Source organism: Chaetodon auriga, chromosome 10 (assembly GCF_051107435.1).
Source record: "Chaetodon auriga isolate fChaAug3 chromosome 10, fChaAug3.hap1, whole genome shotgun sequence".
Lineage (NCBI taxonomy): Eukaryota > Metazoa > Chordata > Actinopteri > Chaetodontiformes > Chaetodontidae > Chaetodon > Chaetodon auriga.
Window position 1 is genome coordinate 23,677,102 of NC_135083.1, and position 15,258 is coordinate 23,692,359.

A 15,258-nucleotide genomic window follows, 5' to 3' on the forward strand; every position below is an offset into this window, starting at 1 on the left:
CTGATATCATTCTACATAGAATTCCACAAATGGACTGGACAAAAGGGTGCCTTCTCCCAACTGCTGTTTTGAGATCTCTCCACAGGTTTTCTCTGGGATTTAGATCTGGACTCATTGCTGGCCACTTCAGAACTCTCCAGCGCTTTGTCTCAAGCCATGTCTGAGTGCTTTTTGAAGTATGATTTGGATCATTGTCCTGCTGCAAGACCCATGACCTCTGACTGTGGTAGTGGACTTTGGTAGTCTTCAGATTTCATGATGCCATGCACACAGTCAAGGCATCCAGTGTCAGAAGCAGCAAAGCAACCCCAAAACATCTGTGAACCTCCACCATGTTTGACCATAGGGACCGTGTTCTTTCAAGGCCTAATTTTGTTTTCTGTAAACAGTACAATGATGTGCTTTACCAAAAAGCTCTACTTTGGTCTCATCTGTCCACAGGATGTTCTCCCAGAAGGATTTTGGCTTCCTCAGGTAAGTTTTGGCAAACTCCAGTCTGGCTTTTTTATGTCTCTGTTTCAGCAGTGGGGTCCTGCTGGGTCTCCTACCATAGAGTCCCTTTTCATTCAGATGGCAACGGATAGTTCGAGCTGACACTGTTGTACCCTGTGTCTGCAGGTCAGCTTGAATGTGTTTGGAAGTGGATCGAGGTTCTTTATCCACCATTTGAACAACTCCTCATTGCAATCTTTCATCAATTTTTCTCTTCCATTCACGTCCAGGGCGGTTAGCTACAGTGCCATGGGCTGTAAACGTCTTGATGACATTGCGCACAGTGGACACAGGAACATTTAGATCTCTGGAGATGGACTTGTGCCAGCACTTGTTACTTGCCACAGGTGAGTTTAATGACAAATTAAAGGAGCATTACATGCTTGAAATACAACGATTTCTTACAAGTCTGAAAAGGTGCCAACAATTTTGTCCAGTCCATTTTTGGAATTCTATGCAGAATGATATCAGATTTAACTTTTTTCTGCTTTTTTGTGCTGTTTCAATGCAAACAAAAGAAATAAACAAGTGAATACTGAAGCATTTGTAATTTGAACAGTTTTCTATGAGAAGTGGTGCATTATCTGACAGTAGTGCAGGGGTGCCAATATTTTTGGCCATGACTGAATGTTTTGCTATACACACACTTGCTGGTGGCCCATACTGGTGGAGAGGGATGCTAGACAACACATGGATATAATAATACATAAAAATAAGACTAAAAAATGAAAACAAAGAACCAAACAAAAAAAAATCAATGTCACACATATGTGAGCATTTCAACACCTCCACGCCAATAGTCTACTTGATGCCTGCCACCATGTGGATCCACCAGTTGGCCTGCACGGTCCAGCCCTGCTGCTCACACACAGAGATTTGCTGGAGGAAATGCTCCTTGGCCTCTGCCTCAACCTGTTCCTCTTGGAGTGCCTCCCGCAGGTAGCGCATGTCCTCTGCAGCGCTCAGCTCTGGGATGCCCGTCAGCAGCATGAGGGAGAAAAGAGTGACCAGCAGACGAGAGTGCGAGCGCAGGGAGAGGTAAGCTTGGGTGCAAGTGTCCTGATATGGACAAGAGACGGAAAGGAAGACAACATTAGCAACAGCTTACATTAGCTAGGTACACTTCTAAAATAATTTTAGCTGCCAAAATCCACTGCAGTCAGCTAGAAATGAGAAGCCGGCGTTTGTTTATTTCTGTGAGTCAATTGAACAACAGGTATTTTAAAAAATACTGCAACTTTTGACCGTAAAATCTTTCATCATTATCAGCGTCAACTCCATATGAGCAGTGTGAGAATGGAAGGCTTTACAGGCACAGCAACAGTGAAGGGTCATTTGAACATAATGCAATACAAAACCTTCTTCTTCTCTCTCTGCTGCCTCATATCTCCATGATAAGTCCCTCAAACCCAAGACAAGGTCAGGTCCCCTCATGGCTTGTAGGGCCTGCTCTCCATGGGATGAGCCACATGAGCCCTGTCCCCCAGCTGCTACCTGTCCTCTCAAAGACACTCTGCCAGCGTTTCAAGAATGACTGGAGATGACCTGGACGTATGTGTTTTGTTCTACACATTGTTGTGGGCAAAGGAGGGATTGGAAATTTATCACAAGTCGCAGAATTCTCCACCACTGAATCAGGCTTTCACTTTCACTTTTCCAGCAGTGGCACAGCACTAAAATAAAGTGTGAAGACAGGTCTGGCTTTGCAAGATTCAGCTTCCACCATCTGTAGGGACGTGCAGATACATCCGCATTTGTAGGACAGCCAATAGGAACACCCTCTGTCTGAAACGGCCCGTGACTGTCATGGGCTCGAGTTTCCTTTCTCACAGATGATGTGGATTACAATATGCTGAAAGGTTGTTATGTCATTTTTATCGAGTGATGCCGCAAAATAAACTGCCTACCACAGCTTTAAAATGGAAAGTTTTTCAGTTTTTTGACAGGATTTGCTAACAATAGAAAAAGATGAAACAACTCCAGCCATCTCTGTTAAATAAAAGTATAATTGTTGTGTAATTACTAAAATAATAAATATAATTACCATTGACACACACAAATATACACAATTACATCTATACACAAGTAATCAGGTCTTCTCACCCTGAACCTCTGAAAGTAGAGGCTGTTGCGCCCTCTGACCCTGCCCATGACATACAGGAAGTCAGGTGTGAGGACGAATGGTACACGCTCCCTGCTCACGCCCAGAAAGTGCTTCCTGTTGCCCAGGATGTGACCAAAGTCGATGTGAAACAGGTTCCCTGAGAGGAAATACAGAAGCATTAAGTTCTGTTAATCAGCTCATCTGGATTCATAATTCAGTGTTTCATTCGATCATTCATCTTTCCATCGTTCAGTCTCTCACTATCTGAGGTTTAAAGGATCTCTCATGTTTCTCACTAACTGACAGACAGATGGATTGTTTACATTTGCACAAATGCAGACAGGTTTACTGGACTAAGTTCAGTTAATAGCCAGTGTGATGTGATAAGACTATGTGCTGCATACCTTGGTCTGTGATCATGATGTTGTCATTGTGCCGATCCCCTATACCCAGTACGTAGGTTGCCACACAGTAGCCAGCACAGGACTTCACAAACCTCTCCACAGTCTTGTAGTGCTATAGCCAAATGAGATCACGGCAGTGACATAACTGGTAGCATGGCACAACAAGAACAGTACATGTGCGATCCAGTGTGCCGTTTAATAAGGTGCATGGCCTGAATGGAGCATACATTTCTTTTGTGATCTAATATTAGAACTTAATGTGGGTTCAAATCTTGTATGAAACCTGGGTTTGAATGTTGTCTGAGTTTTCCATATTACTTACAATCTCCTGCAGTGGACATTTGGACTTGAGCCACTCAAACAGAGCATCGTTTCTGAAGGCTCCAGTCGTTCCTCCATGGCTCCTCTGGACTGCAGCGATGGTTGCTGCATTCCTCACAATCTCAATCATACCTGATGAGGAGAATGCTTTATTTATGTTTTTTGTTTTTTTGTTTTTTTTAATGTCACTAGGACGTCTTGGTCATATCCTGGGGGTTTAAAAGAAGCACCAGATTATTCAGTGTTTTACAGCACTTGTACATTAAGCATGCATGTCCTTTCCTACTAAGCTCCTCATTATCTCCTAATTACACTCCACCATATTTTGCCATCCTGTAATGACTAACTAAAGAAGGACACATGCAGAGGTCACTCCACCAGTCAAGTCCCGGCTTTCACTAGAAGCCCACCAAAAACCACCTGGAAATACAAAACAAACAACGACTCGTAGTATGAAGAAAAACTCAGCATTAATAAGGAAGGTAGTTGATATTTAGTGCAGTTTTTTTGCACACTCTCTGCTTACTACAAGTGTACGATTACGAATTTCAGCTGAACAGTACAGCAATAAATACAGCAGGAAAAAAACTCATTTCAGTAGCTTTTCTTCCTTCATAGAATTCCTGTGTAAGCTCTGTAAGATACGAGCTAAACACTTTGAATTCTTTGGAGATATTAATACTTCTGAAGAAGCCCAAACAGAAAACTGACCTAGTGAGTTGAGCTTAAACAGGAATGTAACAAAGATTAAAGGAAACAAAAATCTTAAATCGATACACTAATATATGTACAGGCAAACGAAGCGTACGTCCCAAAACCATTGTGGACACTGGGTTCACGTCTGTTGTATTTTTTCTAGGAATTTGGGAGTTTTGCAACCTTATTATAATTTCACATTCTACAGTTTGATTCCAGTATTTCTAGACAAACTATACTTACATTTTGCTTCTATGCCAACATAATAAATAAACAACAAATTCATTATATCTGGAGAGAGCTTTGAAACAGCCTTTACAGTTGTGCTTTCTGTGGAGGTCGCCTGAAAAAAACTACGTAATATGCACTAATAGAGAAAATATTCTGAGTAAGGGGTTGTGTTGACTTTGCAAGCAGTGGAGAGAAAATCCCAGACAACACATTTAAACAGCTAATTGAATAAATACATTTTCCAGAATCAGAGTGGAGGGGGCCCTCAACACATGGCCTCAGCATTTCTAAAACTCCTGGCTATGGCCTTGGTTTGAGCCATACTCATGCTGTTACCTATGTTGTGTCCTGTGGAGATGCAGCCATATGGAACAAGGTTGAGGTCCAGAGATTTCTCCTGCCAGATGGAGTCCATCACCACCAGAGTCTAAACAGGACGATACACAATCAGGTGTCACTTAATCCAAAGGTTGAAATACTTTCACCAACATAAAACACCAACGTGCTTTTGTCAGAAAGATGAGTAATTAAGGAAAAACAAAAACCCTCCTTGACCTGAATGACCAGCATGTCCTGTCTGAGGTCGTCCCCCTGTTTGAAGATTATTCCAACAGGTGTAGCAGAAGTGGGTGACGGCATGGGCGAGAACTCCAGCCACAGTGGCTTCTTCTTTGAGGCCATCACCTTGCATTTGTCCAGCTGGATGAGGGGGGTACAAAGAGGACTGATTTGACTGTGTAACTCAATTTTAAAGAGCCTGAACATGAATTTTCTCAATCAGCTTCAGCAAAACTTCAGGAACGAGGTCGTGTTTATGTTGTCAGTCTACTTTTAAGCCACACACACACACACACACACACACACACACACACACACACACACACACTACACTGAGGAAGACCTTTCGAGTCACGCTTTCAATAATCAACCAAGGATGTTTTTTCCATGCTTTAACTTTGATTTTTGCTTATTAAATCCTGAATATTTAAGGTAATAGAGAAAGGGTAATTCTGGTATTTTTAAACCTGGGCCTTATTTTTACATATATTACGGTTTTAATGACTAATGGGTACAAAAAGTTTGGGAATTGGTGCAATGGATCGCCACAGCCGACAGCCACACAACGGGCTGCAAAGGCTACAATGTAATCCTTTGGGTGTAAGTCCACTCTCATCGACGACACCACATAACCCTTTAAAACACTAATGTTTTAAAAGGTTAATATCCACCACTCTCACAGGCAGCTGTTGGCAGCAAAAAGCTCTGATACACTACACTGCACACTACAGGGACGGATCTACACAGGGATATGGGGTGCTGCTGCCACTTCTACTGTGGTCCACAGCTGCTGCTGCCCTAAGCTTTCTAGCTCCTAAGACTGAAGGAGAAAACGGTGCAATTTTCAGTCACCATCATGTCCCCAATGCAAGACAGGCAAGAAATAGAGTGACAAACCTGGAGGTGAAGCCACAGCTCCTCTGAGTGACGTTTAACTCAAACCACCTTGTTAATTGTTAATGAATGTATGAAAGGCTAGATCATATTAAAAAATAGTTGGTACTTTTGTTCCTCAACTCTTAAGTTCAGTTCATCTCTAAATGTGATTCAAGGTTTAACAAGGTGTTAAATTACATCTCAATTTTCAATCACGTTTAGGGGGTGTTAAGATCGACGGGTTTCAATAAAGGTCTGATGGGACTAGCCTTAAAACTGCAGTATAGTACTGTGATTAATTTTATTTGACCAGCAAATACATTTATTTAGAAGTGCCCTTCCTCTAACATCCAATTTAAGCACATCGGTCTGGGCACAAACAGCAGCTACATCCTTCACTGGGCACACTGTAGTCATAACTGCATTGGGCAGTCTAATATCACTCACTGTTACATTTTTATTGATATGGGTGTTTGAATGTAATGCTCCAGCAATGTGCAACATGAATGTTAACCAAGAAATAATTTCACATTCTAACTGCCATAAGTCAGAGTTTAGTTAGATCAGCTTACTGATCAAAAATGAAGGGTAAAAGTGCAGATATTTGCACTTTCAACAAAAGTAATCTGCTTGAGAGTGGGCAGGAGGAAGAAATGGAGATGGATAGAATAGGAAAGCAAAGTGACGCAGGAGCAAAACAAAGCTAAAAATAGAGTGAACATTGGAATTACATTCACCAGGTGGGCAAAAACTTCAAATGCATGCTAATGTTTCTCCATGTCTAGTAAACGCATGTTGGCCATAAACTTCATTGATTCATTCATGTCAGTGTTGTGCTTACATGCATATTACTTTGTGTTTGATTAAAAACACAAATGACATTTTCTATTCAGTGCACACACACACAGAACACATTAGCAAGGCTTACCAGGATCCTTCCAGCTTTGATGCGGGGGTCAAAGGGCAGCAGGAATTCGTTTGGCAGATTACAGTTTGTGAGAAGCTCCTGAAGTTTGAGGGGAGCTAAAACAACAACAACACAGAAACAGAAAGGCACGATGAGGCAAATTAGATTAGCAATGCGCCAGGTGGCTTCTTCCATGATAGGGGGACCCAAACAAGAACAAAAAGTCTTTAAATATAAAACGCCCATTAAAAAATAATCAACTCCCCAGAATGAACTCAATGACTATGTGTAAATGTGATGTCTCTGTCTAAGCTGGAGGAGAGACAAACACCTGTTGTGTTAATTATTGACCAATGAGCAGCAGGTGTGCAGCACCTCGTAATATACATAAACAAAAGCATCCACATTTGCACAACTCATTGTGGTTGGATTTCTTTGTGTACATTAAGGCAAACGCCATTCAGCCATCCACTGACAGGAAGAAGACTGTTTGAATTTATTTGTAAAATATATCTTTGTATTGAAACTCTCGGGAAAGCTGATGCTTTCCCATCGCTCATTAGCATTTTCATGATTTTCATGAAAGAGGCTCAGGCTCAGGAAATGAAATTAGCATCTGCCACCTGCCAATTACAGCGTAAATGTTGGCTGTGGAAGGGAAAATTTTCAGGTCACCTGCCACATATTTTTTCTTATATTAATAAATATTATTTTTCAAAAGCAACTCTTAAATTAAGAATAATCAGGGATCGAGGGTACATGATATATTCCATATTTCTACTGTCAGGTTAACTGACTCAGTGATACCTGAGGTAGAAATGGCATGTGAGGAAAAAACTCAGATCCTCACTATTATGTTGCATTATGGGATGTGTAGGATCAATTCTTTTTTTCTTCTTTTTTTTTTTAAAAAATATGTCTCTTTACATGTTCCCCAATTCTATGGAGGGTGCAATATAAAATAAAAATGTCATTAAATCTTTTCCTTATTTATTTATAGTCCTGTAGATGCTGAAAATCTCTTTTGAATGGGAGACCTAATCAAGATGGCAGCATAAAAAATGCTGACAAAAACAATACAAAAGAGTCAAACTAATTGGAATAATAATAAAAAAAAAAAAAAAAAGAATATTGACTTTATTCTATAATTCTGTAATAGAAAATGTCTTTCTTTGACATGTCTCACCTGTAGGAGAAAGGTCTGTCTTGTCAGGATAGAGGTTTTTAATCATTATAGCAATGTCATGCAGGGCCTCCACAGCCTGGACCTGCCAGGTGAAGCTGTCAAGCATGGCCTGACCACAGCCCAGCAGGTAGGCCTCAAGAATCACAGCCATGCGCTGGCGGAAGTATGGACACCCTGCCACCTCACTGCGGACATACCAGAAGAAGAAGTGGCCGATTCTCTTGCTCTGCAGTGAACAGGAATTCATACTATCAAACCCAAACCCTATCCTTAAAACACAGATTGCATTTTTTGTTTTTTGTTTTTTTTTTTTGTACTATTCTCCCGTAGCACTCGAAATACAGTTTACCCTCACAGTGGAGTATTTATATGGGAGTCCTTTATCAATGGCCACTACCATCAAAAGGCAATAATGGACTCCAATGGAAGCAGCCGCACATCCACTAAACCTTCCAAAAGAAAAAACAATCCTCACACAAAGACAGATGACCGACAGACAGCAGAGACTGAGATTAGTGTCCTGTCCAGCATGTCCTGTCCAGCATAAATAAAAAACTGGATCCTCTTGAGTCGCTTTATGAAGAAATAAAAGAGGTCATGTTTGGAATTTGCTGACAATCACATCACATCCATCCAAAAAGTAAAGAAAATGTTAGAGTTATCCATGAAAACTCAAACCAAACAGATTGAAAAATACAAAATAAATGCTCCGCTGTGAGGATAATCCATTCTGTGTAAGCCATAGGTGAAAAAACATGTGCTATGTATCAGTTTGAAACAAAAAAGGCAAAACAATGTACCACTAACATATATACTTATAAATGAATCCTAACGGGGTAAGATGTGTTGTGTACACTGAGTGTCAGGATGCTGCGTGACTCACCCGCAGAGCTCTTTGTATGAGGTACCGAGCGAGAAAACTGTCATGGTAAGGTTCCACTTTGAGGGTCTGTATGAATACACAGTGTGGAAAAACTGTAGTCAGTGTCACCAGTCTGCAGTCTCAACCCATCACAATGGAAACTTGAGGTCATTGGTAAATACAACAGGGATCCAGACAACCAGGCACCAGGTTTTGCGTGTATCAGCTATTTTGCAGGAATTTGATTAAATGCACCTTTGTAAAATGTTCTTTTTAAACACAATATTAACTGAAACAATGGAGGTCCGAAAAATATATTTTGAAGCAACTATATTTGATTCCCTTTAAAAGAAAAGAAAACTAGCAAAAATGCCTGGGTCATGTAGCTTTAGCATCAGTCTTTTGTCATGACATGTACGTAGCCAGCACATACTTGAGACTCTTTTTAGAGGGTTCCCATTTTAATTCCAGCTGGAAAAATGAAAAGGTCAGTGTTGTCCACCAACTGACAGAGTTAATTTTAGTATTAATTAGCAAGCTGCTGCTGATAAAATCTGACAGTGGCAAATGTCATTTCGTTATCAATCTCAGTGGTCCCTTCAGGCTGGCCTGGCTGGCTGGAAGCACAAGGTCATTAAAGTTGTTAGGGACATGATTCAGGGAGGCTCAATCCTCACATTTCAACAAGTGAAAAGCAAATATGGGGTCACCAATAGGGATTTCATTCAATTTGTACAAGTTCGAAACTTTATTCTGTGTAATTTGAAAGATTTTTCTGGAGGACTGGCCTTGTTTGAAAAAAAAAAAAAATCTCAGCAGTCGCTGGTTAGAAATAATAAAGCTGTTTTTGCCCACCTCTGTCTGAAATGAAGGGAAATGACTAATTCTAAGTGGTAACTCTGCCACCATTATTGCTGCAAACAGCAAAGGTATATATAAGAAGTTCAACCAAATATTGAACTATGCTGAAATTTATTAGTTTAGATGTTTCTCTGTAATTGGTCATTTATATAATTTAGGTATTAATGGTGTGCATATAAATCGGCCTACTAACGTATCTAAATCTACACAAAGGCAATAGAACCGCATATGCAGTAGGAAAGAATGTTCACATATGTACCTATATATTTTTTTTTTAGATCAACTGCACAAGCTTTGCAGTGTCTATTTTGTTCCAAACACATACCTGCACCAGCTGCAGCAGATACTTCAATACATCGTCATTGCTCAGACTCTCCAGTCTCTGAACTGCTAGTCTCCTGACCGTCACATCAGCAAAATCCATGCTTAGCAGCTCCAGGGCCACTGTTATATCCAGTTCCCCAGGATCCCAGTTTCCCAGCAGCCAGTGGACATCCTCAACCACTCTGCGGTTCATCCAATTAATATTGCGTAGATAATGGGGTAAATTTGAGGCATAGCGGACGCTCTCTTCCCGGAACCTTTTCAGGCAAGCCCTCTTGGTGCCGATGGATGGCAATGAGGATCTGAGAACTATATTATCAGTCAATGGACCCTGAGTAGGTTTCACAGTCAGAGAAAGAGAATCTGTGTTAGGTAAGGTAGAGGGGGGTGAGGAGGAAGAGGAGGAGAGTGCATAAGAGGAAGCACTAGATTTGGTGAGGTTGAGGCTGGAAGTGGTACTGTCTGAGCATTCTGAGGGGCTACAGCTATTTGGGAGAACCACAGGGAAGCTGTAGCGGTCCAGAAGGAAGCTGATAGCCATGGAGTCAGCTATTTCTGAGTTAGTAGCAGATGACAGCTTGTCTGCTTGGTAGGTGATGGCCTCTTCCTCCAGATCAGGGTAGGACCACATGTGCAGAGTGTAGGGGCCCTGACTGAGGATGGACCTGTAGGAACAAACAAGGAAAACACTTGGAATTAATAGAGATAGGTCAAGTCTGGTGCCAGCAGCCAATTCCAGCTGCAATACTGAATCTCAAAGTTGCTACAGTTAAAAAGCTCGTATCTTGGGATTGAGCTGATGGTCCCTCGCGAGACAAGCTACTGTCTGTCCCAGATGCTTGGTGAGTGACTAGTATTAGCTGACGATATGCAATTTTTTGTTGTGTCACTTCATAATGTTGCAAAGTTTGCAAGCATATGTGCTATCTCAGCTTCTGAGCATTGCATGTGCTGTTTACGATGCAGGAGTGAAGTCCCATCTCCTCACCTGTACAAAATGCACCCAAGCAAGGGCTGTTTTTTTCTCACCTTGTGAGTCTCTGTGTGTGGGTGTGTGTGTGTGTGTGTGTGTGGGTGTGTCATCATGATCAAATTTTGTCCCAGGACACCTACTGTAGTAAGACCTACTGCTGAGGCAATTTTCAGGACTTTGACAGATGTCAAAAGATGGCACATGTCTGTCTGTCTGCAAACAGATTTTGTCAACATGATTGCATCACCATGTCCAAGATTCAGTCATGAAACTTTACAGGTTTGTGGTTGAGATCAAAAGGCCGGTATCGAATGATTGTGGTCCGACCCATGAGTACTGAATACTCATGTAATAATGTACTAATGACTGATGGGATTGGAACATCAACATGTTGATGGGTGTTGCGACTGGTGTGATCTCTCGTTAAACATACATTTCTAGTAAAATCATACAATATATTAACTTTTTCAAGAGGAATTGTTATGAAATCTTCAGTAGAAATAGATTCAGTAGGAAATTCAACCTACAAGTTGCTCTTTAATCAGCTATGGTAAAATTTCATGTTCCAGTGATAGCTATTTTTGACATTTCAACACTGAAAATACACTCATACATCACAAAGTTGTAATTGATTTTAAAAACCTGACCTGTGATCTATGAGGAGAAGATTGACAAAGTAGAGCACCTTCCCCTTCCCTTTCTGTAGGTCTTTACTGACTGAAGGCGATGGAGACTTGGAGTCTTTGGTTACTGGGGAGATGTCACCACCACACGCATTAATGGTGAAACCTAGCTTTGCTCCACGTGGCAGATCCCTGAGGAGAACATCAAAGTCCAGCCACTCATTCCACAGTACTTCATCTGCAAAAGCCTTGGGAACGGAGGACACTGAAGACAGAACCTTGTTACCATAAAGTATAGAGGCTTTTACATAGACAGACTCAGGGCATTTGTTTGGAAGTTTTGGGATGTCAAAGCCAAGTAATTTGACTCTGAGTCTTCTGTTGCAGTCCCACAAAGATATCATGAAGATATCATTCAAATCCTTCCCTTCTAGGCGGAGATCATCGTGGGAGGTGAACTGGCCACTGGAAGCATCAACAAGCGGCCAGTCCTCAAATTTGACGCTCTCATCGCCAAGCAGTGACACAGGGACCACAGAAAGGTGGAGGTCTTGATTGGTTTTCAAGCACTGTCGAACCCAGAGGAAATCGCTGAGGGGGTAGTCTCCAGATAAAAACTCCTCCCTCCCGCAGACTTTAAAAACCACATTATCAGAGGTGTCATATTCAACCCCCTGGTCTGCTATCACCCTTCTAAAAACTTGAAGAAGAACTTCTGGGGTTGTACTAAAATCAACATGTATGCTGAAGCTGATCTTGCCCATGTAATGGAGGGTGACAGGGAGCTTTCTGTTTAGCTGGTCCTGTAGGTCATTTGGAATAGGGGCACATGTTATCCAAGGCTCTGTGGCATATAACACGTCATCCCGATTCCTTAGCTCTTGTCTTCTCGGAGATGCCAGTTTTCTGCGGGTGAATGTGAGCTCACCAAGTCTGTCAGACTCTTCTTTCTCCAGGTTGTGTCCAATCAGGTAAGCCAGACACTGCTGCTGTTTCTTCTTCTCCTCTGAATCAACTGCCACCAGTGGTTTTGCCACTACATGTGCCAACAGACGCCCAGTGTTGTCACATGACCATGGAATGTCTAATGTCCTGATAACCTGACAGTCATCATAGACCTCATACCAGTCTTCTCCTCTGGCATAAAGCAGAGTGTATTTCTCTGGGTCCAGTATTGCAAGTGGGTCTGGATGACAGTTTTGTTCCTGGGCCTGAAGGTATAAAGAGAAATATTGGGAAAATGTTGATGGTTGCAGCTTGATCATAGAGTCAAACTAGACTAAACATCTACAGCTACGCTAGCAGCTCTGTGAGCTGAACTATAGATGCTTTAGGCTTGACTTCATTGTCAGCATGCAAACACACTTACAATGACGATGCTGACATCCTGATGTTTAACAGGTATCAGGTTTAGATGTTCACCATCTTGATTTATTGTGTTAGCACTTTGCTAACATTTGCAAAAACAGATAATTAAACCTACAGCTGAGGCTGATGGGAATGTTTTTAGTTTTCCAGGTGTTTACTGAGAAGCTATTCAACAAATTGAACTTTTGAGTAACTGAATAAAAATGACCATTCATCCTGAGGAGGAAATGAATTTATTAACTAAATATCATGGAAATCCATTAAATGGCTGTTGAGACGTTTCACAAAAACCACAAATGTGGACCTCATGGTGACACTACAGGAAAAGTTATGGGATCAGCCAAGTCATTAGGATTCACCCACTGCAAACCATGAATATTTGTACCAAATCTAAATAAAATTCAGCTGTTGGTTGTTGAGACATTGAGAGGTGAGTGGTGGACTGACCGACATTCTAACCATCCTTAGAGCCACTCCACTCACAGATTTTCTACCCCATTTCTAACCCGACCACCACCATCACCAGCACCACCTGAACAAAATGTCAGTATACTGTATGTGACTTAGTACATGAATGTACTCTGCAGTAAATGTGTATATAAGAATACATAAACCCCCAAGAAAGCCAAAAAAGCAGACTATCCAGTGGGTGTTTGCCTACCTGCATACAGATCCGTAGCCGCAGCTGGTAGACACTGCACTGTGCAGGGAGGATGACTGACACTGACTCACAATCCATATTGACATTGTAATCCTCATCACCAGACACCTGCGGTGGACCAGGCCCAGCCTTAAACTGGCAGATAAACTTCAGGTTGTCCTCAGTGCAACTTTGAGTCAACATCCCAGGCAGACACTGTGGACTGGCAGGCAGATTGAGGAGCAATGCTGGATCCATCGATACTTCAGGAGAGCAGAACCGAAGCCTGGTTATTTTCCCTATTTCTGCACTATGATTCACAGGCTGTTAACATGGCATTCCAGATGTAGTGTGCTCTCAAAGCAAAAGATTAAGAAAACTAGAGAAACCGTCTCCTGGCAGGTGATGCTTTCTTAAGATCCTGAGGACTGCGTGTGAGTCTGTACCTGTTTGACTGTGTAATACTGTGTGTTCCTTTTTTGTAACTGCTCTGCTTCCTCATTCCTGTATACCACAGTTCTCAAACACCAGTGGAGAGACAAACACTAACGAAGCATTTACTGACATTGTGAAGAACCTGACTTCCTTCTTCCCTTTTTACACTTGAATGACAAATTAGTTATCTTTTCTGACATTTTCACAGTTGGTGCTTCGCGACAGGCCTGGCTAAAGGGTACTTTAACACCATTACAAGAAATGCATTTGTGACTTACAGGAATACACTAAACCTGTTTGGGTTGTTTGGCTTGCTATTCCCTGTAGTCGCTGCACATTGGAATGTGGGTGTGCCTTGAACCCACCTACAGTATCTTAAAATGACAGGTGCAATTAGTGATACTTTACTGGGCACATTAGCCATAATGTATTAGGGGGTATTTTCAAGTGATGCTTATGAATGCCATCACTGATGTAATGATGGGGTTGTTATGTAACCACCAAGCTCTCAGTACATGTACATGCCTTAGTTGCTATGAGCAGATACTGCGTCATAAGAGTGGATACTGTAGGTAGTGCAGTGTTACTGGAGGCTTTGTACTGTATAATAACTCATAGAAGTATGGCTCAGAAGCGGAAGTACTGTAGTTCTCCTTTGAATTCTTCTGCTGTAAAAACATGCCTTGTGCATGGCCTGTGTCTCTACACCTGAACTCTACCTGTGGGTATATCTGTAATGGCTGAAGAAATACAGCAAGCTTGAACAACAAAAGCACAACTCACAGGTAGACATCGAGATCAATTTCACGTTTACTTGGATCAAGAAATAGACAGAGGTCAACACTTTGTAAGCAGTCAGAACAGGCAAAGTAATCAAAGTCACTGAGAGGTGGCTGGGAGTACACAGCATGTAGTTTTTAAACTAACTTTGGTGCAACATTGATGTTTACAGTTGAAAATGGTCCCTTAAATAAAATAAGAGTTCAAATATTCACACTTGCCTAAGATATTTGGATTCCTCTCCCCTGTGTCCCGTCTTTGGCATTCAACAGGTGGATGATGGAGGTAAAGTATATACTGTTTGGTCTACTGTTCTGTCCTCCAGCTTGAATGTGAAGATGATGTTGATTTCTTTGCCTGCTTCTCAGCGGGCAAAATAGCAACGACATAACATTTTTAAGAACAAAAGTACCAGCGTGAAATGCATCAGACATCAATTCTTCTAATGTACGAGTCAAATCTAAAAACCCTGCATGGTAGGTTAGATGGCAGAAAATGTGAGCTCCTCTACTTAACCTAAAAAAAGGAGAAATTAATAGGTCAGCTGCTGACGGCCAAATATTTATACTGGAACAACAGGCTGTACAAACGTTCATAATGACAAACCAGCATGTTAA

At 41.5% G+C, this 15,258-nt stretch overlaps 1 protein-coding gene across 1 annotated transcript; it reads right to left on the minus strand.

Moving 5' to 3' along the window:
- Nucleotides 1-240: 240 nt before the first annotated feature.
- LOC143327320 (phosphatidylinositol 4,5-bisphosphate 3-kinase catalytic subunit gamma isoform) lies at nt 241-13,859 on the minus strand. The gene is made up of 12 exons (XM_076741599.1): nt 13,448-13,859; nt 11,443-12,629; nt 9,824-10,487; nt 8,659-8,724; nt 7,776-8,001; nt 6,611-6,705; nt 4,804-4,947; nt 4,585-4,675; nt 3,323-3,453; nt 3,001-3,112; nt 2,596-2,753; nt 241-1,551 (listed from the first exon to the last, which is right to left on the minus strand). The coding sequence occupies exons 1-12, from the start codon at nt 13,682-13,684 to the stop codon at nt 1,294-1,296; spliced, it is 3,369 nt and encodes a 1,122-aa protein (XP_076597714.1). The 5' UTR covers nt 13,685-13,859; the 3' UTR covers nt 241-1,293.
- Between the last annotated feature and the right edge of the window lie 1,399 nt (nt 13,860-15,258).

Bases quoted from the DNA above. Each gene is read 5' to 3' on its own strand.
- LOC143327320 (XM_076741599.1), bottom strand. From the start codon at position 13,684: ATGGATCCAGCATTGCTCCTCAATCTGCCTGCCAGTCCACAGTGTCTG. The intron at 12,630-13,447 runs GTAGGCAAACAC...TTATACCTTCAG, and splicing joins GGCTACGGATCTGTATGCAG to GCCCAGGAACAAAACTGTCA. The intron at 4,948-6,610 runs GTAAGCCTTGCT...CCCCTCATCCAG, and splicing joins TCAAAGCTGGAAGGATCCTG to CTGGACAAATGCAAGGTGAT.